Source organism: Chlorocebus sabaeus, chromosome 13, assembly GCF_047675955.1.
Source record: "Chlorocebus sabaeus isolate Y175 chromosome 13, mChlSab1.0.hap1, whole genome shotgun sequence".
Classification (NCBI taxonomy): domain Eukaryota; kingdom Metazoa; phylum Chordata; class Mammalia; order Primates; family Cercopithecidae; genus Chlorocebus; species Chlorocebus sabaeus.
In genome coordinates, this window is record NC_132916.1 from 34,470,266 (window position 1) to 34,494,840 (window position 24,575).

The following is a 24,575-nucleotide window of genomic DNA, read 5'->3' on the forward strand; positions in this document are numbered from 1 at the left end:
AAGTGTATGGCGAGAGAGAGTGAGACAGAGAAAACAAATGTGGCAAAATAATAAAAAATTGTGAATCCCGGTAAAAAATATGTGAGGATTCATTATATTCTAGCAATATTGGCATTTGAAATTTTTTAAAAATAAAAACATATAAAACTCCAAATAATAGTAATGTGGGCACCCAGGTTCAATGGGTAGTTAACTTTTGATGATCCTTATCATGTTTAGAAAGAATATAGAAATACTAAATAATTTTATATGTATTAAAATTTTATAGTTAATTATATACTTTTTAAATCTAAAGGTAACCATGAAGAATAGAAATAAAAGCTTTAGCAAGAAGTAGGGGAGGGGGAAGTGCAGAAAACCAAAGGCCAAATTTAAAAGAGTAGAAGTTAGTCCCAATATGCCAGTAATTCCAATAAACATAAATATAAAAGCATTAAACACAACTATTTAAAGACATTCTCAGGTTGGGTTTAAAAACACAATCCAGACATATATTGAATACATTGCTCTTATAAGCCATACATAAACTAAAACTATACGAAAATAATGAAAATAAAAGAATCTAGAATGTTATTTCACATAAATACTTATCAAAGGAGAGCAAGTATGGCAGAACTAACATCAGATAAAACAGAATTTAAGGCAAAAAATATTTCTAGTAATGAAAACTGACACACTATATACATATGGTCAAATTTCCTTCCTGAAAGAGTATATTGTTTTCCACTTCCAGCAGCAAAGTGTATTATTCCCAACAAGCATTACAATACAGGGCAATATCAATATCTTGTTTATATTTACCAATTTGATAAGTAAAAAGGAAAACAAAAAGCGAGTCTTTAATTGCTTTTTCTTTTCTTTTGTTTTCTTTTTTGAGAGAGGGGTCTGGCTCTGTCATCCCGGCTGGAGTACAGTAGAGCAATCATGGCTCACTGTAACCTCCACCTCCTGGACTCAACCAATCCTCCCACGTCAGCCTCCCGAGTAGCTGGGACTACAGGCACATGCTACCATGCCCAGCTAATTTTTAAAATCTTATGCGTAGCTAATTTTTTAAATCTTTTGTAGAGATGGAATCTTGCTATGTTACCCCAGCTGTGTAATTTCAAAGCCCATATTCTCTCAAATGTAATCATAGTGACCACACAACAAAACTGATGTTCTGGAATCAATGGTGAGCTCCCAGCCAAGGGAGGCAGAAACTGGTAGTCCTGTGAGGCTTCAGGTGGACACTGAGCTGTGGCCTGGGGGGCGACAAGGGCAGATGATGGAAGACACAGTTCCCTGAGCTGACAGGCAGGGAGGCCAGCTACCCCAGGGTGTCTGACCAGAGAGCCCCAGCCCCAAGGCCTACATCTGTTCTGCGTGGCATGAATCTGAATTAATTCTCAGCAGTTTATTTAATTTCTATACAGCACAGTATTGACTTTCTATACAATCACCCACAAAGCTGTTCAGCGCCTGGAGGCAGCAAACAATAGTTCTCTACAACCACCTCTGAAGGACCAATTGCCTTTCAGTTTCACACAAAGCTCTCATTAAAAACTCTTGACTGGAACTAGGTGGTTAGCAATTTCCAGAGAAATCTCTGATATATTTACCCTGGAAAGAAAGAAAGAAAGGAAAAAAAAAAAAAAAGGTTTTCTATAAAATTTACTAAAATTATTAATAAAAACCCTTTGAGTTTACTGAAAACAACTGAGTGACTAATTCACACCAGGCATTCTGCTGGAGACTTTCACACTGTGTTCTCAGACCTACTTCTCAGAAAAACCCCACAGTTTTGGACGTATCTTTGTCCTCATTTAACTGACAATCAAACTGAGTGCCAGAGAGGTTAAATGACTCGCCCAATGTCAAAAGCCAGTAAGAGGACCATGCTTCAAATCAAGATTAATGAGCTTACATAGGGAAACCCTCAGGCAGCTCTGTTATTCAGAGTTATCAGCAGCATGGTTAAGACCAAAACTAATAGTTATAATTCCTCATTACCTAGCTCGGCTCATTGAGGATACTCTGAATGTAACAAAGACTTTAGGAAAAAACCATACATTATGATTAAAATGAGCAGAAATTTCAGATTCAGTATTTCTAGTTGCATTCTGAAAAAACTGTATGCTTAGTTAACAATAACCACTTCTGCAAAGAGTAGACAGTTAATCATTTCACATAATGCTGGATCCAAGTGATATTATTCCCTGACAGACTGGGCTTCTGGTCCACATGCTTTTGCTGATGCAGGTGCTCTAGCCTGATGCTTTAGAACAGGCTTTTGATTTATAGTTTGAAGTTAAAATTACCGAAGAGTTTTAAAAGCAGTACAAAAGCCATATGCATCTTTCTGTCACTATCTCAGAATACTGCTTCCATTTTTGCCCATATTTTTACTTGAGTGGCTGGAATTTAGGTGTAGATATACAGAATAGGAAAACTAACAGCAGAATAGGGAAATTATTACAAAACTATATGAAATATTTTAAAGTTCTGAAATAAAACAGCTAAAAACGCTTTGGTATCTACACTCACTTTCAGAATAAATGAGTGAAGGTGTGAAGGCAGAAACGCTGACATTTGTTAGTGTGTTTTTTTCTATTTGCTTCCCCTGCCACAGCCACATCCTATCTACCATTATCTGTACATGCAGAAAAATGAAAACAGACCGAGCTTGCTACACCACACAAACAAGGTTTCCATTTATCTGGCCCCGTATAGCTCCTAGAAGCATTTTCCTAAGGAAAGCAATCACTTGCTGATGGGTTTAGTTTTGTTGTTTTTGTTTTAAAGCATTGACCCAAAAAAAAATCTCTACGGAAGCATATCAGTATCTTTTAAATTCTTCAACAAGGAATTAAAAAAAAAAAAAGGAGGAAATGCATTCCTGGTAATTCTGTGCCAGATCACTTTCATTGTAAATATTTTTTTAAAAAATAAGTAGCCTTAGAAACATAAACATTTCTCCTTTTTAGGCATCATTGTAAATATTTCTGCTATCTCAGGAGCAGCATTGCAAAAGTCCTCATGCTTTATCCTTAGCAGAAAGGTTGGTCAACCGCAGCTCCCATGGAGCTAAACAAACACAATTCAGGTACATACCTTGTTATGTAAAAACACATTTCCCATAGGAAATGTGGTTAGATAAATTATATCCACAGATCACTTTTTCAAAGTCTTATTTTATCCTCATCTTTACCAAATCTTTTGCTAAAATATTGGAAAAAAAAAAATAAGCAAAACGGCATTGAGTTTCTCTTTTTCTCCTACTCAGTCTTTTCTTTGAAGAGTGGTGGTGGAGAGGGCTAAGATGTAAAGAGCATAAAGGAGGAACAGCAAGACTCCTAACTGAACACAAAAAAATAAGTAGTTAGCTCTTTGAATAATCTAAAGTTGACGTATTAGAGAATTAGGCCTGTAATTTTCAGCTGTAAAAAACAAATCTACAAAGGTAACAAGCAGCAAAAAAGAAAAAAACAAAACCCTAAATAAGGTTCTGAAAAATGCTCCTGCTTCTTCCCACACATATGAAAAACATTAACAGCATGTAAAAAGGAGTTCTTTTCTGAGGTTTTACCCAAAAATCCTACCTGTGTCTCACTAAGGCTCCTGACTATTAAATGCCACCAGTTACCCTTGGTGGCAAAGTAAAATACAAATCAGTAGTTAATTGTGTGTTAAAAGAACAGCAAATTCTTTGAAGTTGTTCTTGAAGAAGCATGGGCTGTCTAATTAAAGGATGTTTAAAGAACAAAAGAGGAGGAGAAGGAAGAAGAAGAGGGGGAGGAGGAAGAAGGAAGAGAAAGACGAAGAAAGGAGGCAGAGAAAAGGGAGGAAGACGGGGAAGAGGAGGAGGAGGAACAACAATGCAGGGAAAAACCTCTTTTTTTTTTTTTTTTTTTTGAGACTGAGTCTCAAACTGTTGCCCAGGCTGGAGTGCAGTGGCGTGACCTCGGCTTACTGAAAGCTCCGCCTCCTGGGTTCACACCATTCTCCTGCCTCAGCCTCCTGAGTAGCTGGGATTACAGGTGCCCGCCACCACGCCCAGCTAATTTTTTGTATTTTTTAGTAGAGACAGCGTTTCACCATGTTAGCCAGGATAGTCTCGATCACCTGACCTTGTGATCTGCCTGCTTCGGCCTCCCAAAGTGCTGGGATTACAGGCGTGAGCCACTGCACCCGGCCTGGAAAAACCTCTTACTGAAGATCAAGAAGCCAACTCAAGTTTAAAATTGAGTCTCACGCACACTGTTTCTCAAATAGAAACACCCATTCTAACCTGTTCTAAACTACATGGCATCTCCAGCTGGGAATACAGACCAAAATAGCCAAACCCAAGAAAGACTGAAGATCAAACACAAGCCAACTGCACTCAGGAGAAATTCTCTAGTATCTGCCTACAGAATACAATTAGCTTGGGTATACTACACTAAAAATTGCTTTCAAAGAACACAGTTCAAAAACTGAGTTTCTTTTTTGCTGTCTATTCATAATAAAATGTTTGCAGAGATTTGACATCCTTTGATATACTTATATAATTTGCAACATACATAATGTACATTCAACTTTATAAAGTAAATTTTAATCAAAGCTATATATATTTTCTGTGTAGAGCCTAACGATTCAAAATAGTGAGAAACACGTCACAACAGTGAGAAACATGATACGCAAGCAATATCTTAGTAAGCATAACCCCGATTTCTTTTTTTTTTTTGTATTTGAGGTCAACATAAGTAGTTTGCTCTCTCTGAAAAGTGTAAGTCAGTTGCCATATGAAAATGGTATTCTTCAGCCTATGCCAGAAGTAAGTTCTTTAGTCTTCTTGCCTAGTCTTGGACAAGACCATTAACATTACTCAACAGCAACTAAAATCCTCACATCAATTTAAATATGTCTATCCTTGCCAACACTTTATGTCTAGAGTTGACTCTATAAATAATGTTGGGTGATTAGTAAGATTAAAATTGGACCTTCAACAATCCAATGTCAATGTTGCTATTCTTGGTTTGCATTTTAAAAAGCTGATGGGTTTGTTCACTTTATTCAAGTAAAAAATCAAATGAAAACCTCACCTTGTGATGCCCAAATTCATTCAAAATGCTTCCCAGTTTTCTGGTGTTGCTATGTGGTTTTTGGGCAGCAACAGCTGGATGGGGATCCCGCCAGTCAATCGACAAGCGGTGATACCAAAGGTGCTGACTCTCCAGAATGTGAGCTGACTTGACACTAGGATCAAAACGATGCACTTCACATCCATTGTTAGCCATGCTGACCTCAAAATGGGTATCATCACTTCCCAGCCTATAAAGAAAGAGGACGGAAATCAACAACTAAAAATGCGATGAAGCAAAGTGCTGGACTGACAAGATAACACTTCCAAGGCCAAGGTTCTTAGTTATATCAAGCCTTCTCTTGTTTTAACCCATGGCTAATATATACATTCAATAAACTTTCTTTCACAAAAAAGTATTATTGTTTAAAGCTTCTGGATGAAAGATAAATTATCTGCTAAACAAAGACCAGAGAATCACATACTCAAACATGTAGACGCAACATCAAATTGGCTTTTTTAAGTGATGTAAATCACAGTAGCAATGAAACAAAGAAGACTATCCAATAGTCTTAGATTTTCTCAGAATATGTCCAAAAATATAAGCCCCAGGATTAGTTCTCTTGAGGAGAGGTGTGTTCTACTAATGAGGTAATTTGTCTCCATTTTAAGGGCCACAGTGCTGCATATGCAATTTGACTTAAAGACAACAGCTGTTTTCTTAGAAATGTAATATATTTTTAAATAGTGCAGATAAGAAAAAAGGCAAATGTATGTGATTCTGCTGCATCCAGAACTCAAGAAGCAGAAGGTTCCCTCACCTAAATTCACACCAAAAGGGGAAGAAATTATGACTTAATTGTACTTAAGTACTCAATAGGTAGCACATCATATGGAAAATTATAAACTTACAAATATTGAATTGACTCAGAAATATTCCTTATTTAATGGTGCAAGGATTGTCACTTTGATTAAAGCACCAGTTTTTTGTTTGTTTGTTTTTCTTTTCATTTTTTGAGACGGAGTCTCGCTCTGTTGCCCAGGCTGGAGTGCAGTGGTGCAATCTCGGCTCACTGCAACCTCTGCCTCCCGGGTTCAAGCGATTCTCCTGCCTCAGCCTCCTTAGTAGCTGGGATTATAGGCGCATGGCACCATGCCCGGCTAATTTCTGTATTTTTAGTAGAGACGGGGTTTCACCACATTGGTCAGGCTGGTCTTGAACTCCTGACCTCGTGATCTGCCCACCTCAATCTCCCAAAGTGCTGGGATTACAGGCGTGAGCCACCGCGACCGACCTAAAGCACCAGTTTTAACGTAAAACATGAAATTAACTGAGAATGATTCTTTTAAATGATGATTATGGTTTCTCTGCCCCAAATACTGTACTTATATGTGATTTAGGATACCAAAATCCCACAGAGTAGCTACACTACTTGGCCAAACCTAAACGCAGTGCAGAAACACTTCAATCTAGTAGATTCTACTACAGCTGACCATTGAACGACACAGGTTTGAACTGCGTGGGTCCACTTGTAAGTGGATTTTTTTCAATAAATACAGTCAGCCCTCCATAGCTCTGGGTTCCATGTCCACAAATTCAACCAGCATGGATCAGAAATACAGCACTGATGGGATGCAGGAGCCTACTGTTATGAAGGGCCAATGTTTTGTATCTGTGAGTTCTACAGCCAGACTTGGTATTTCGTGGATTTTGGTATCTGTTGGTGGGGAGAGGGTGGTCTAGAACCAACTGCCAACCCCATACAGAGGGAAGACTGATGATTGCATAATCTGGAAATACACAAGTTCAGCGGATAATAACTATTTACCTTATTTTAATTAACTAAAATAAGCCTTCGGTTCAGAGATCATCCACCTAGACAATTTTTTTTTTTTTTTTTTTTTGAGATGGAGTCTGGCTCTGTCGCCCAAGCTGGATACGCAGTGGCATGATCTCAGCTCACTGCAACCTCTGCTGCTGGGATTCAAGCAATTCTCCTGCTTCAGCCTCCCGAGTAGCTGGGATTACAGGTGTGCCTCACCATGCCTGGCTAACTTTTGTATTTTTAGTAGAGACGGGGTTTCACCATGTTGCCCAGGCTGGGCTCGAACTCCTGACCTCAGATGATCCACCCTCCTTGGCCTCCCAAAGTGCTGGGATTACAGGCATGAGCCATGGCACCCCACCTAGACATTCTTAATACAGGCAGCCCTCTGTATCCACAGATCTGATTCACAAATTCAACCAACTGCAGATTGAAAATATTCAAAAAAACAAAAATAAAAATAATACAACATTAAAAAAAGTAGAAATAAAAAGCAATACAGTATAACCACTATTACATGGCATTTACATTGTATTAGGTATTATAAGGAATCTAGAAATGATTTAAATGATGCAGGAGGATGTGCATAGGTTATATACAAATACTACACCATTTTATATCCAGGACTTGAGCATCCTAAATTTTGATCTTTGCAGTGGTCCTGCAACCAGTCTCCATGGGTGCGGAGGGGTGCTGATAGTCTCATTTGCCTCTTCCTCACCCTTCACCCAACTACACTGCTCTTTTTCCCACTGCATCCCATGGTAAGTCAGCCCTCTGATGTCCCTCAGCCATAGCTTTTTCAACCCTTTTTGCTTAAAGAAAATTCAGCACTCTTCTCACAAGCACTTCCATTTCTTCCACATAACAGATCTTGTTCCCTATTTTCTACCTCCTATTGAATCCACACAGCTCAGACCACTCAAGTCTCTGCCCCAGTTTTCCCCCAGTTTTCCATGATCAAATCTGATGTGGCAGATTGACTTGTTGACTCTGCTCCTTCAACCCTGCACCATCCACACTACTCCATGCTCATCATGAGAAAGAGTCTTTCCCTGTCCCTTGACTTTTTGGCTTGGCCATGTGCCTTGCTTTATGGAAGGAAGTGGGAGTGTGCCAGTCCAGATCCTAAGCCTTGAGTGCTTCTGTTCTCTCTCTTACACTGTCATCATGATAAAAACGTACCCTGGAGAGTTTGCACTCCAGCCAGTCCGCCGGCCCTCTGTAAAATACAGAACCTCCCTTAGCCATCTCAGCTGAATACTATAAACACCTCTACGCAAATAAACTAGAAAATCTAGAAGAAATGGATAAATTCCTGGACACATACACCCTCCCAAGACTAAACCAGGAAGAAGTTGAATCCCTGAATATACCAATAACAGGCTCTGAAATTGAGGCAATAATTAGTAGCCTACCAACCAAAAGAAGTCCAGGACCAGATGGATTCACAGTCGAATTCTACCAGAGGTACAAGGAGGAACGGGTACCATTCCTTCTGAAATTATTCCAATCGATAGAAAAAGAGGGAACCCTCCCTAACTCATTTTATGAGACCAGCATCATCCTGATACCAAAGCCCGGCAGAGACACAACAAAAAAAGATAATTTTAGACCAATATCCCTGATGAACATTGATGCAAAAATCCTCAATAAAATACTGGCAAACAGAATCCAGCAGCACATCAAAAAGCTTATCCGATAATTGGCCTTCATCCCTGGGATGCAAGGCTGGTTCAACATATGCAAATCAGTAAACGTAATCCATCATATAAACAGAACCAAAGACAAAAACCACATGATTATCTCAATAGATGCAGAAAAAGGTCTTTGACAAAATTCAAAAGCCCTTCATTCTAAAAACTCTCAATAAATTAGGTATTGATGGGACGTATCTCAAAATAATAAGAGCTATTTCTGACAAACCCACAGCCAATATGATACTGAATGGGCAAAAACAGGAAGTATTCCCTTTGAAAACTGGTACAAGACAGGGATGCCCTCTCTCACCACTCCTGTTCAATATAGTGTTGGAAGTTCTGGCCAGGGCAATCAGGCAGGAGAAAGAAATAAAGGGCATTCAACTTGGAAAAGAGGAAGTCAAATTGTCCCTGTTTGCAAATGACATGATTGTATATTTAGAAAACCCCATCATCTCAGCCCAAAATCTCCTTAAACTGATTAAAGCAACTTCAGCAAAGTCTCAGGATACAAAATCAATGTGCAAAAATCACAAGCATTCCTATACACCGATAACAGACAAACAGCCAAATCATGAGTGAACTCCCATTCACAATTGCTTCAAAGAGAATAAAATACCTAGGAATCCAACTTACAAGGGATGTGAAGGACCTCTTCAAGGAGAATTACAAACCACTGCTCAATGAAATAAAAGAGGACACAAACAAATGGAAGAATATTCCATGCTCATGGATAGGAAGAATAAATATCGTGAAAATGGCCATACTGCCCAAGGTAATTTATAGATTCAATGCCATCCCCATCAAGCTAATAATAACTTTCTTCATAGATTTGGAAAAACTGCTTTAAAGTACATATGGAACCAAAAAAGAGCCCACATTGCCAAGATAATCCTAAGCCAAAAGAACAAAGCTGGAGGCATCATGCTACCTGACTTCAAACTATATTACAAGGCTACAGTAACCAAAACAGCATGGTACTGCTATCAAAACAGAGATATAGACCAATGGAACAGAACAGAGCCCTCAGAAATAATACCATACATCTACAACAATCTGATTGCTGACAAACCTGACAAAAACAAGCAATGGGGAAAGGATTCCTATTCAAATAAATGGTGCTGGGAAAACTGGCTAGCCATATGAAAGCTGAAACTGGATCCCCTCCTTACACCTTATACAGAAATTAATTCAAGATGGATTAAAGACTTAAATGTCAGACCCAAAACCATAAAAACCCTAGAAGAAAACCTAGGCAAGATCACTCAGGACATAGACATGGGGAAACACTTCATGTCTAAAACACCAAAAGCAATGGCAACAAAAGCCATAATTGACAAATGGAATCTAATTAAATTAAAGAGCTTTCTGCACAGCAAAAGCAACTACCATCAGAGTAAACAGGCAACCTACAGAATGGGAGAAAATTTTTACAATCTACCCATCTGGCAAAGGGCTAATATCCAGAATCTACAAAGAACTCAAACAAATTTACAAGAAAAAATCAAACAACCCCATCAAAAAGTAGGTGAAGGATATGAACAGATACTTCTCAAAAGAAGACATGTATGCAGCCAACAGACACATGAAAAAATGCTCATCATCACTGGTCTTCAGAGAAATGCAAATCGAAACCACAATGAGATACCATCTCACACTAGTTAGAATGGCTATCATTAAAAAGTCAGGAAACAACAGGTACTGGAGAGGATGTGGAGAAACAGGAACACTTTTACACTGTTGGTGGGACTGTAAACTACTTCAACCATTGTGGAAGACAACGTGGCGATTCCTCAAGGATCTAGAACTAGAAATACCATTTGACCCAGCCATCCCATTACTGGGTATACACCTAAAGGATTATAAATCATGCTGCTATAAAGACACATGCACACGTATGTTTATTGTGGCACTATTCACAATAGCAAAGACTTGGAACCAACCCAAATGTCCATCAATGATAGACTGGATTAAGAAAATGTGGCACATATATACCATGGAATAGGCCTATGCAGCCATTAAAAAGGATGAGTTCATGTCCTTTGTAGGGAATGGATGAAGCTGGAAATCATCATTCTGAGCAAACTATTGCAAGGACAGAAAACCAAACACTGTATGTTTTCACTCATAGGTGGGAATTGAACAATGAGAACACTTGGACACAGGGTGGGGAACACCACACACCGGGGCCTGTTATGGGGTTGGGGGGAGGGGAGAGGGAGGGCTAGCATTAGGAGATATACCTAATGTAAATGATGAGTTAAATGGGTGCAGCACACCAACATGGCACATGTATACATATGTAACAAACCTGCACGTTGTGCACATGTACCCTAGAACTATTATTAAATAGTTATTTACTATTTAATAAACATTATTAAAGTATAATAATGCAAAAAACAAAGAAAGAAAGCCTCACAGCTGAGCCCAGCCTGGATCAACTGAAGCCCAGCTAACCTGCAGACATACAAGCAAGAGTAAAGACATACAAGCAACAGTAAATAATGGTGATTGTTAAGCCACTGAGTTTTAGAGTGATTACACAAGCAATAGCTAACTGATATACCTGGCATTAAATATAAATTCAAGAGTTGCAGTTGAAACTACAAAGCATTTTTCTAGTAGATAAATTTGTTTTTATATAGATTAGAATATTGTAGAATTCACATATCCAAAAGGAATTTTCACTTAGTCAAAACTTAGATGAACAAAGCAGTGTTATTGTAGATCAAGGGCAATTTTATAGTTTATTAAGAGAACATTATGTCAAAAAAGTACTCATTACATATAATTTGTATATAAATCTGGAGTGAAATACGTGAATAATTTCTTCCTCTGAATTGTCAGAATGTTGTCTTCAAGAAACAATATTGATGTATATATATCTCAAAAAAGTAATTAAATTAGCTACATACAATTCTGTAATTGTTTGTTTAAGACACTTTATTATATATTAATATGTTTTCTATTTAAACTAGTTGCTGATAATTAAACAAATAAACACACATAGAAATAATTCAAGTCGTAAGAAGTATGTAAAATGAAAAGAGTTTCTGGGCAAGATGGCCAAATAGGACCAGCTCCAGTCTGCAGCTCCTAGTGAAATCAATGCAGAAGGCAGGCAATTTCTGCATTTCCAACCGAGGTACCCGGCTCATCTCACTGGGACTGGTTAGACAGTGGTTGCATCCCACAGAGGGCGAGCAGAAGCAGGGTGGAGTGTTGTCTCACCCAGGAAGCACAAGGGATCGGTAACTCCCTCCCCTAGCAAAGGGAAGCCGTGAGGGACCGTGCATTCCGGCCCAGATACTACGCTTTTCCCACGGTCTTCGCAACCCACAGACCAGGAGATTCCTTTGGGTGCCTACACCACCAGGGCCCTGGGTTTCAAGCACAAAACTGGGCAGCCGTTTGGTCAGACACTGAGCTAGCTGCAGGAATTTTTTTTTTTTTTTTTTTTTCATACCCTAGTGGTGCCTGGACACTCCCCTGGAAAAGGGACTGAAGCCAGGGAGCCAAATGGTTTCGCTCAGCAGATCCCACCCCCAAGGAGCCCAGCAAGCTAAGATCCATTGGCTTGAAATTCTCGCTACTAGCACCGCAGTCTGAAGTTGACCTGGGATGCTCGAGCTTGGTGTGGGGAGGGGCGTCCACCATTACTGAGGCTTAAGTAGGTGGTTTTTCCCTCACAGTGTAAACAAAGCCTGTGGGATGTTTGGACTGAGCAGAGCCCACCACAGCACCTCAAAGCTGCTGTAGCCAGACTGCCTCTCTAGATTCCTCCTGTCTGGTCAGGGCATCTCTGAAAGAAATGCAGCAACCCCTGTCAGGGACTTATAGATAAAACGTCCATCTCCCTGGTCAGAGCACCTGGGGAAGGGGAGGCTGTGGGCGCAGCTGCAGCAGACTTAAATGTTCCTGCCTGCTGGCTCTGAAGACAGCAGTGGATCTCCCAGCACAGCACTTGAGCTCTGCTAAGGTACAGACTGCCTCTGCAAGTGGGTACCTGACCCCTATGCCTCCTGACAGGGAGGTGCCCCTCTGGGACAAAGCTTCCAGAGGAAGGAGCAGGCAGCAATCTTTGCTGTTCTGCAACCTTTGCTGGTGATACCCAGGCAAACAGGGTCTGGAGTGGACCCCCAGCAAACTCCAGCAGACCTGCGGAAGAGGGGCCTGACTGTTAGAAAAAAAACTAACAGAAAGCAATAGAATCAACATCAACAAAAAGGATGACCAGGCAAAAACTCCATCTGAAGGCCACCAACAGCAAAGACCAAAGGTAGATAAATCCATGAAGATGAGCAAAGATCAGTGCAAAAGGGCTGAAAATTCCAAAAACCAGAACATCTCTTCTCCTCCAAAGGATCACCACTCCTTGCCAGCAAGGAAACAAAACTGGACAGAGAATGAATTTGACAAATTGACAGAAGTAGGCTTCATAAGGTGGTTAATAACAAACTCTTCTGAGCTAAAGGAGCATGTTCTAACCCAATGCAAGGAAGCTAAGAACCTTGATAACAGGTTAGAAGAATTGCTAACTGAAATAACTAGTTTAGAGAAGAACATGAATGACCTGATGAAGATGAAAAACATAGCACGAGAACTTCATGAACCATACACAAATATCAATAGCTGAATCAATCAAGTGGAAGAAAGGATATCAGAGATTGAAGATCAACTTGATGAAATAAAGTGTGAAGACAAGATTAGAGAAAAAACAATGAAAAGGAACGAACAAAGCCTCCAAGAAATATGGGACTATGTGAAAAGACCAAACCTACATCTGATTGGTGTACCTGAAAGTGACGGGGAGAATGGAACACACTTCAGGATATTATCCAGGAGAACTTCCTCAACATAGCAAGACAGGCCAACATTCAAATTTGGAAAATACAGAGAACACCACAAACACTCTTTGAGAAGAGCAACGCCAAGACACATAATCATCAGATTCACCAAGGTTGAAACAAAGGAAAAAATGTTAAGGGCAGCCAGAGAGAAAGGTCCACAAAGGGAAGCCCATCAGATTAACAGCGGATCTCTCTGCAGAAACCCTACAAGCTAGAAGAGAGTGGGGGTCAATATTCAACATTTTTAAAGAAAATAATTTTAACCCAGAATTTCATGTCCAGCCAAAGTAAACTTCATAAGTGAAGGAGAAATAAAATCCTTTACAGGCAAGAAAATGCTGAGGTATTTTGTCTCCATCAGGCCTGCCTTACAAGAGCTCTTAAAGGAAGCATTAATTAAAATTAACTCAAGCTCCTAAAGGAAGCATTAATTAAAATTAATTCAATGGATTAAAGATTTAAATGTAAGACCTAAAACCATAAAAACCCTAGACGAAAACCTAGGTAATACCATTCAGGACATAGGCATGGGCAAAGACTTCATGACTAAAACACCAAAAGCAATGGCAACAAAAGCCAAAATTGTCAAGTGGGATCAAATTAAATTAAAGAGCTTCTGCACAGCAAAAGTAAGTATCATCAGAGTGAACAGGCAACCTACAGAATGGGAAAAAATTTTTGCAATCTATCCATCTGACAAAGGGCTAATATCCAGAATCTACAAGGAACTTAAACAAATTTACAAGAAAAAAACAAACAACTCCATCAAATATTGGGCAAAGGATATGAACAGAGACTTTTCAAAAGAAGACATTTATGTGGCCAAAAAACATGAAAAAAATCTCATCATCATGGTCATTAGAGAAATGTACATCAAAACGCCAGTGAGATACCATCTCATGCCAGTTAGAATGGCAATCATTTAAAAGTCAGGAAACAACAGATGATGGAGAGGATGTGGAGAAACAGGAACGCTTTTACACTGTTGGTGGGAGTGTACATTAGTTCAACCATTGTGGAAGACAGTGTGATGATTCCTCAAGGATCTAGAACCATAAATACCATTTGACCCAGCCATCCCATTACTGGGTAGATACCCAAAGGATTATAAATCATTCTACTATAAAGACACATGCTCATGTATGTTTATTGCAGCACTATTCACAATAGCAAAGACTTGGAACCAACCCAAATGCCCACAATGTTAGACTGGATAAAGAAAATGTGGCACATATCCGATATGGAATACTATACAGCCATAAAAAAGGGTGAGTTCATTTCCTTTGCAGGGACATGGATGAAGTTGGAAACCACCATTCTCAGCAAACTAACACAGGAAAAGAAAACCGAACACCACATGTTCCCCCTTGTAAGTGGGAGGTGAACAATGAGAACATATGGGCATAGGGAGGGAAATATCACACACCAGGGCCTGTCGGGGGGTGGGGAGTAAGGGGAGGGATAGCATTAGGAGAAATATCTAATGTAGATGACAGTTTGATGGGTGCAGCAAACCACCATGGCACATGTATACCTATGTAACAAACCTGCACGTTCTGCACATGTGTCCCAGAACTTAAAGTATATATAAATAAATAAGTAAATATTATTTAAATAAAATAAAACTAAAAAGGATGAAAAGAGTTTTTTACCACTAGAAATTTTAGCCATTAATTTCCAGAGATGATCTTGTTTAGCAGTTTTTTATATATCTTTTCTGAAATTTTCTACATATATACAAGTGTTTCTCTATTACAAATATCATAAGCACACACATACACATATAAGTTAGTCATTAAATAGTGGGAAACTTTTATATAATACATTAGATAACATAAAACTATTTGTAATTTATAATTTTTGGATTAATTTACATTATACTTTTACTATAATCTTAATATATAAACGTGTATCACATTGGAATGTAATAAAGTATATTCTTTTAAATGATATATAAAGTTCTCACTTTCATTTATTTGAAATGGTACTTCTTCAGGCGTAGTTGAAATTGGTCAAGTTTGTGGTCATGTAAAAAGCAAGAGGAGGAGCAAATGTCACATGCACAGGTGTTACAAAACATGGCCCAAAGCGGTAAACCAGGAGTCAAATCCAATCCAGGTAGATCCAGAGCATGTGCTCTCTATATGCCACCTGGTTGCTGATGAGCACAGGACACAGGATCATGAAAGGAATATTTGTGATCACAGGTCTAGGGAACTGTCTGTTACCAGACAGTAATGCTCCATGAGGAAAAGGGCTATGTCAATCTTGCTCATTTCTAAATCCTCAGTGCTGAATAGATGAATGATGACAGAGAGACCTACAAAATGCTGCCCTAAGTTAAATAAAACTATGAGGCAGGGTCTGGAATTTCCAGAACACACAGTACAATATTCAATATCCAAATATTGCCTGTGGTGAGCTATATTTCACTGACTTATTCATGTTCATAAACAAATATTTACAGAGCATTTTACATGTGCAAGGCACTACACTGGACACCAGGGACAAATGGATAAATTAAACATGGTCCTTGATCTGAAGAAGTTCACAAAGTAGTAATGAAGAAAGATTTTTGAACAAATAATTATAATAAAAAGACAACCATTATTTACAGCGAAAACATATTTAGTCTATAAGGAAATCATGTTCTGCTGCTATTTAACTAGAAGGAGAATACAAATAGAAAATTTTGCTTGACAGAAATATTTTATTTAATGTTTATTTAATGAGGCAAGAAGTATAGATCATATGGCTTCCATCTCAAGGTCTAAGACAACTATTCCATTTTTTGTACCTTGGCCATGAGGAAAGGTAAAAGGGGAAGTGATAGTCTCATCCTGTCTTCTTGGGGAAGTGGCCTAGAAGTTGCACACACCACTTCCATTCGTAGCTCACTGCTTAAAGCTATTCATATGGCCATTTACAGCTACATGGAAGGCTAGGAAATACAGCCATCAGAAAGGTGGCCATGTGCCCTGCTAATATTAGGAGTTCTGTTACAAAAAAAGAAGGGGAGAATAAATATTGAGGGACAATGAGTAGTTCCTGCTACAACCCATTTCTGAAATAATTAAACAGTTAATATGTATATTCAAAGCTATATACCTTTCAATTAAGACTGCAACCTCTCCCTCTCTGTGGGGAAGAAACAAAATTATGTAATTCATCCTGACAATATTGTTTTGCATATATTAATGCTGGGGTTAGAAATAACTACAAACTTTTCAACATAGAAGGACCATTAAATCTGAGAGCTGTTGAAGAAATAGGAAGGGGGAGATTTATAGGGCTAAATTTTCAAAGGTAATAGAATAATATTGGAACCATCTTGATCCTCTTTCTCTAATGTCTTAGAGAAAAACAACTAGGATCCCTGCAGGCAGTTGTGTGGACTGTGCACTGGACAACTCTGGGAGATGTCATTCCCATCATAATCACCATAAAAATGATTTTCTAGCAGTAAAAGTTCTTGAGGGAGGGGTGCCCTTTCCCAAATTGTATAAAGGTGTTCTTTGGACAAGCTGCAAGTGGTACTGTAGTCCCATGCCGTTTAACGCTGCTGAAGGGCAGAAGGGGTGGGTTGTGGCACTGTTTCAGGCCCTTGATTATTCTTTTAAAAAGAGTCCTGAAAGTATTAAAGTGAATGGCCTTTGATGTTCTCCAGGAACAAAAAACTCAGAACATAAGCACATGAAGAGATGCTGAAGATCATTACAAATACAAATGAAAACCACAGTGAGATACCACTTCATATCCGCTAGGATGGCTACAATCAGAATGATCAATAATAGTAAGTGTAGGGAAGGATAGGGAGAAATAGGAAACCTCATAGATTACTGGCGGGAATGCAAAATGGTATATAGCCAAGAGAAATGAAAACATATGTCCACATAAAAACTTGTACAGGAATGTTCATAGCAACATTATTCATAAACACCAAAAAGTGGAAACAACCCAAATGTCTATCAACTGATGAATGAATAAATAAAATGTGATATAACCATACCAAAATTCATACAATGGAATATTACTCAGCCATAAAAAGGGATGAAGTACTGATACATGCTGCAATGTGGCTGAACCTTGAAAATATTATGCTAAGTAAAAGAAGCCAGTCACAAAATGCCACATATTATACGCTTTTATTTATGTGAAATGTCCAGAATGGATGAATCTACACAAACGGAAAGTAGAATAGTGATTGCCTAAGGATGGGGGACTGGGGATGGAGAGAAGAGGGTTGGAGGGAAATTGAGAGTGACTGCTACTGGGTACAGAGGCTTCCTTTTCGGGGTAATGAAAATGTTCTAAAATTGACTATAGTGACTAAAAGAGCCATGGAATTGTGTATTTTAAATGGATGAATTGTATGGCATGTGAAATATATTTTAACAAGCATTTTTTAAAAGGTAAAAAAAACAAATAAAATGAACTCAGAACAAAGACAGGGAAAGTTTTTAACCTTCCCGTTGAAGGCAGAGGGTTAAAAGAGGTAAGACAATTAATGTTTTCCCTAGGAGTTTCAGTCCTCCATTCTTCATCCTAGCAGGAACCACAGAATCTGGCCAAATATCTGTCTAGATCTTCAAGCTGCCAACTATCAGAGGGGGAGAAATAGGCTTCCTAAAGCACAAATGATACAGTACTGGGTAAAAACACTTTATAATTGTTTATTTTTACTAAATAACCTTACATGAAATGCCACATTTTATCTAAAACATATCCTCAAAAGGAAGGATGTATTAGTTCATTTTCACACTGCTGATAAAGACATACCCAAGACTGGACAATTTGCAAAAGAAAGAGGTTTAATTGTATCACAGTTGCACGTGTCTGAGGAGGCCTCAGAATCGTGGCAGAAGGCAAGGAGGAGCAAGTCATGTCTTACATGGATGGCAGCAGGCAAAAAATGTTGTGTAGGGAAACTCCTGTATTTAAAACCATCAGATATCTTATTCACTGTCATGAGAACAGCATGGGAAAGACCTGTCCCCATGATTCAATTATCTCCCACCAGGTCCCTCCCACAACCTGTGGGAATTATGGGAGCTACAAGATGAGATTTGGGTGGGGACACAGACAAACCTTATAAGACGAAATCACTCCCAAAGGGTAAAATGTATTCTTAGGGGCAGAACAAAAAAAAACCCTTCCTCTTTATTTATAAAGCACAGATATGTACATATTACATAAATAGATGTACAGTATATCTATGTTTTTAAATTTTCATGGAAAGGGTTAATAGGGGGAAAAATGCCCAAAAAGGAAGCTTGAGGTCCATGGTTTTCACATACACTAGACGAACACTCTTCCTGCTGTGTTAAACTATTATAAGATGAAAATATTTGGCTCTTTCATTCTTCTGGAAATGCTCATGGTAACCAAAGGTCCCAGATTTCCTGTATAAAATATGGGATCTTGCTATCTAACTATGTGTCACTTATGAAATCATCTACTATCTTAGACTGAGAGAATTTATGTCTTGAAACTAAAAAGCACAACCTACAACAGAACTAAAAGAGACAAAAAATATGTACCTATGTACTAGCCCTTTTCAAATCTTTCCTCTCATGCCCATGCCTACCCCTAAAATACAATCTTTGACATAAAAAGGAGAAAAGGTGATTTTCCCCTTTCACTTTATCTACCACTCTCATCCCCACCCTCCCCTCCACTGCCCCACCATCACCCTTCCCCACTTCAGACACAAGAAGACTTGCAGGCCAGGCCCTGTCTAAAGTCATTATGTAGATGATATTGTCATCCAAACCCACAGGCTCTCCTTTTTTCTCTTCTCTATCCCTTTCTCCATAATATGTACCTTTCTTTTCAGTGTCTTCCCCTATCTTAATTGGTCTAGTCTACCTCATTTCAAAACCGAAAAGGATCTAATTTTCATTTTCAACTGAACATGACATAGAGTGCACACTCACAGACAAATGCCTTTTCCACTAACTGTGGAATAAAAAGCTTTGACTCCTAGTAAATAAACTTCAGCCATCAAAGAGAAGATGGAGGTGATATCTGCTTCAGTTCTTAGGGGTGGAGGAAAGGAGATGAGACAGATTAGAAGATGGGGCCATCAGCCTCTGTCTTCTGACTCCCTGTGTCCTTGGAGCCCTCCTTGCCCTCCTGCCAGGAAGTTACTCCCAGCTGCAGCTGCATCCATTGTCTTTGGTTTGCCTGGGAATTACTGGGTATAGCAGTGGCACAGTCTTGTTGCTGCTGCAGCCCTGGGACTAGGAGCACGTTCTGCCTATATAGAGGGCCACACAATTCACTTACCACCTGCCCTCCCTACCTAGCTCAAAACTGTTCTGACACTCCCTGGTGCTGGGAACCCGGGGCCACCTTCCCTGTTCTCACTCCTAATTTCAGGACCACCAATTCTGGTCTGGGTCTCACTCTTCCCTCAGTATCAGTTGAGGTGTTGTCAGTCAGTTATCTACTTGTGCCCCAGGCAAGCAATTCAACCTGAACAGGGGCATACTTGTCTGGGTCCTGGAGCCTTAGTAAGTGCAATCAACATAATTACTCACAACCCAAAGCATCTTTTTTTAGGCATCAGAAATATTTTCTTTAGTTTCAGTTTTCAATTAAGTAAGTGCTTTCATGTTTTTAGGAAAATATCGGCCATTGTAATCTATTCATTTCTTTTCCCAGTGGAATTCAGATGCTCTTTACACAGTTGATTTTCTTTTCTTCTTTCTTTTTTTTTTTTAGACGGAGTCTTGCTCTGTCACCCAGGCTGGAGTGCAGTGGCACAATCTCGGCTCACTGCAACCTCTGCCTCCTGGGTTCAAGTGATTCTCCAGCCTCAACATCCTGAGTAGCTGGGACAAGAGGTGTGCACCACCATGCCTGGCTAATTTTTGTATTTTTAGTAGAAACGGGGTTTCACCATGTTGGCCAGGCTGGTCTCGAACTCCTGACCTCAAGTGATTTGCCTGCCTCAGCCTCAAAAACTGCTGGGATTACAGGCATGAGCCACTGCGCCCGGCCCCAAAGTTAATTTTCAATGGTAAACATTTAAATGAAAATAAGAAACTTCTTTTGAGAGATGTCTGTTCATGTCCTTTGCCCACTTTTTCATAGAATTATTTTTTTTGTTTGTTTTGCAATTGAGTTGTTTGAGTTCCTTGTATATTCTGGATATTAGTCACTTGCTGGATAAATAGTTTGCAAATATTTTCTCCCATTGAACAGGTTGTCTCTTCACTCTGTTGATAGTTTCTTTTGCTGTGCAGAAGCTTTTTGGTTTCATACAGTCCCATTTGTCTATTTTTCTTTTGAATAAATATGTGAAAAACTGCTCAGCCTCACTAATCATCAGGAAAATGTACATCAAAACCAAAATGAGATATTATCTTATCGCAGTTAGAATGGCTATTATTAAAAAGACAAAAAATAACAGATACTGGCAAGGATTTGGAGAAAAGGGAACTTTTACACACTGATTATGGGGATGTAAATCAGTATAGCCATTATGGAAGACATTATGGAGATTTTTCAAAAGACTGAAAATAGGACTACCATACAATCCAGTAATCCTACTTCTGGGTATATATCCAAAGGAATGGAAAGCAGTATATCAAAGGGATGCCTGCACCCCCATGTTTATTGCAGCACTATTCACAATAACAAAGATATGGAGTCAAGCTAAGTGTCCATTAGTGATAAATAGATAAAGAAAATGTGGCATGTATACATAATGGAATGCTATTTGGCCATTAAAAAAAAGAATAAAATCCTGTCATTTGCAGCAACATGTTTGGAACTGGAGGTCAGCATGTTAAATGAAACAAGTCAGATGCAGAAAGACAAATATTGCATCTTCTCACTCATATGCTGGAGCTAAAAAGTTGACCTCATGGAGGTAGAGAGAGTAGAATGACGGTTATCAGAGGCTGGGAAGGGTGTCTGAGGGGAAGTGAAGGGAGGTTGTTTAACGGGTACAAACATACAGTTAGATAAAAGTGTTACCAGAGCAGGGGCGTCCAGGTTCTTGGCACCTTTAACAAAGAATTGGACAAAATGCACAAACAAAGCAAGGAAAGAATGAAGCAACAAAAGCAGAGATTTATTGAAAATGAAGGTACACTCCACAGTGTGGGAACAGGCCGGAGTATAGGGGTTCAAGGGCCCTGTTGCAGAATTTTTGAGGGTTTAAATACCCTCTAGAGGTTTACATTGGTTACTTGTGTAAACCCTATGTAAATGAAGAGGACAAAGTAAAGTTACAAAGTCATTTACTGGGCATATGCCCTATGGAGAGGAAATACCCTGTCATAGCTGAAGTGTGAATTGGCCTTATGTTCCCTGCCTCCAGATCCTATTTTCCTCCCTCAGAAGGAATAAGTTCCAATATTTGAAAGCAGAGTAGGGTGACTACAGTTAACAACCATAAATTTTATATTTCAAAATAGCTAGAAGAAAGGACTGGAAATGCTCCCAAAACATAGACATGATCAATGCTCGAGGTGATGGATACTCTAAAGGCTCTGACTTGATTACTATGCATACTATGCCTGTAACAAAATATCACATGTACCCCATTAATTTGTACAAATATTGCGTATCAACAAAAGTATTTTAAAATAGGAAACTTCCTTTTTACATGTAATAATCTGAACTCTCCCTGCAGAGCTATCTTATCCAACAGCTCTGAAGTATAAGGAAAGCAAAAAGGAATTTAGACTAAACTTTCCCCCAAAACTCCTTTCTAAGTTTTATTTTACTCAGTTATCCCTTTAAATGAAATTATCCCAGGGCGTAAAATATTAAGTAAAATACAGAGGCAATTTGGAGCAAGAAAACAGGAGCAACTTGCACGTGGTACTATGCCACTTTTTATGACCCACTTTCAGACATTTTTAATGTGACATAAAATAAATTCTGCTGTCACAACTTCCCATCCTCCCTCCAATCTTGAAGCATAGCTGGTGGGCTTCCAGCAAGAGAGCTCTGCTCATCAACTGGCTATCTCATCTTCCAATCCACAGCCTCCACACTTCCATCACAGCGTAACCAGCTTCCCTCTCTGGTCTCTCCTCTCCAGCGATCTTCTGCATGGCAAGTACGAATTGCGTGCCTAGTATGTGCCAAGCTCCACCAGTATACACCATTGCTCTTCATTTAACCCATATGAGAATGTTTCCCTATCTTTAAGCTCTTATTTTGTTTTTTAAAGAATAAAATCCACAATGACTGGTCATTCTTGTTTGTTATAGTTTGACAGTGATGATGATTCTCTCTACATTGGAATCTTTGGGTAGGTCTCCACATCGCCCAGATGTCTGCCCCTAACCCTGACCACCCAGGATTCTAGCTCATGGTTGTCATACCTGGGCCTGAATGTAGACTCTAGAGGTGATGAAACCTACAGGTGAGGAGGAAGCATGTGACATGGAGAAAATCAATGTCACATTAGGGTCCCCAGTGCTGTTTGTAAAAGACTTAAAGACTTCAGTGGTCTAGCCTGAGAATCTACATTGCCCTTACAAAGAATCTGTGGAACAGGATGTTCCTGACAAAAATAATTTCCTCCTGTCTTCTTTTGCTTGAGCCATATATCATTTGTAAGTTCGGAACTGTTTTTATGTAAGTACTGGTATATTTGGTGAAATAGTCCCATTACTTTGTGGCCATCCTTTTACAAAAAAGCTCACTTAATCCATTTGTACATCTAGGTCATTTTCAACCTGAATAACTGGATATAAATTTTTCTCAGTTTTGACAAAATGACATAGTTTTTTATAAGAGTTCCCTTTTGTTCCTTTTAAAAATATAACTAGATACAGATTTATCATTGGTATAAAACATACAAATCTAACAATAGCCATTATTGGTATTGGTTTATACATCATAACTGTGCATAAAAATTTCTAACATATGGCCAGGTGCAGCGGCTCACACCTGTAATCCCAGCATTTTGGGAGGCCGAGGCAGGTGGATCGCTTGAGCTCAGGAGTTAAAGACCAACCTGGGCAGCATGGCAAAACCCTGTCTCTACCAAAAATACAAAAAATTAGCCGGGTGTGGTGGGTGTGTGCCTGTGGTCCCAGCTACTTGGGAGACTACAGTGGGAGGATCACTTGAGCCTTGGAGGCAGGGGTTGCAGTGAGCCGTGATCATGCCACTGCACTCCAGCCTGGGCGACAGAGTGAGATCCCCTTTCAAGGAAAAAAAAAAAAATCTAACATACTCTCTCTCTCTCTCTTTTTTTTTTGCAGCACACAGTAATATTCTTCTCTCTTTGTACTAAGGATCCTCTTAGTCTAGCTGGAAATCACTGGTTTCACCCAGGGAATCATCCACATGCTGAGAATGGGGGCTTCCAACTTGCTACCAGCAGAATGGGAGGGAAAGTGCCTCTGACCAAGGAGATCTCGGTGATCTGTACATGCCTTCAGTTACACAACAGACAGATCCATCTGAAATAATGACAAGAAGCAAAGCATGGCACCTGTTATACACTGCAACCATCTCCAACTTTGTATTGCTGAAAAGGTCTGAGCTGCCTGAAGCAGTGTTTGTGTTTTCTTCTGCTATAAAAAATGTACTCACCCTAAGGAGTAGAGGCGGCACTGCTTGTTGCGGATTTGATGAGCTAAATTGAACCTGTCGTCAAGACACACTGACCAGGGCTTGTGTGTAGGACTAGAGTCAGTAGCCAGGCTGTCTGTATTCATGTGATTGCATGCAATCTGTAAAGATTGGAAATCAATGTGAATAATTTGAAATGTTGGATGATAAATAGCAGGTAGGGACTTACTGCTTCCCCATCCCTGAAAACCATAATAGGAAAGTTATATCCTCCTCCACTGCTAACTACTCCCCTCCCCAGGGAACCACAAGACGGCTATAAAGTGTTTGGAGGAATTTCAATTACCAGATATTAAGTAATCTCATGGAGAATATATGCAGGTTTGGAGAGAATTTAAGAGCTGCTGTAGCCATGTGCACAGGGTGTGCAGGGCAGAACAAATCAGGAGCAAAACGTGGGAGGAGCGGTGGTGTCAGGAAGGCTTTGTAGAAGGGTGCTAGTCCTGGAGGATGAACCGGGAGACTTGGACCAAGAAGGGCATTCCAGACACAGAGAACAGTGCTCACCATGCACACATGTCTTCGTTACCCAGATACAGAGAACAGTGCT

At 39.4% G+C, this 24,575-nt stretch overlaps 1 protein-coding gene across 5 annotated transcripts in view; it reads right to left on the reverse strand.

The window, feature by feature from the left end:
• The window catches only part of METTL24 (methyltransferase like 24), a 124,668-nt gene that overhangs the window by 56,748 nt on the left and 43,345 nt on the right, over window positions 1-24,575 (reverse strand). For 4 of the 5 annotated variants that reach the window (XM_073022413.1, XM_073022412.1, XM_008007348.3 and 1 more), the window contains exons 3-4: window positions 23,987-24,126; window positions 5,064-5,292 (exon numbers count right to left, since the gene is read on the reverse strand). In XM_073022413.1, coding sequence (XP_072878514.1) covers window positions 5,064-5,292; window positions 23,987-24,126 — 369 coding nt within the window. The remainder of the gene's footprint in view (window positions 1-5,063; window positions 5,293-23,986; window positions 24,127-24,575) is intronic. The other variant, XM_038001017.2, reaches the window with a different exon arrangement.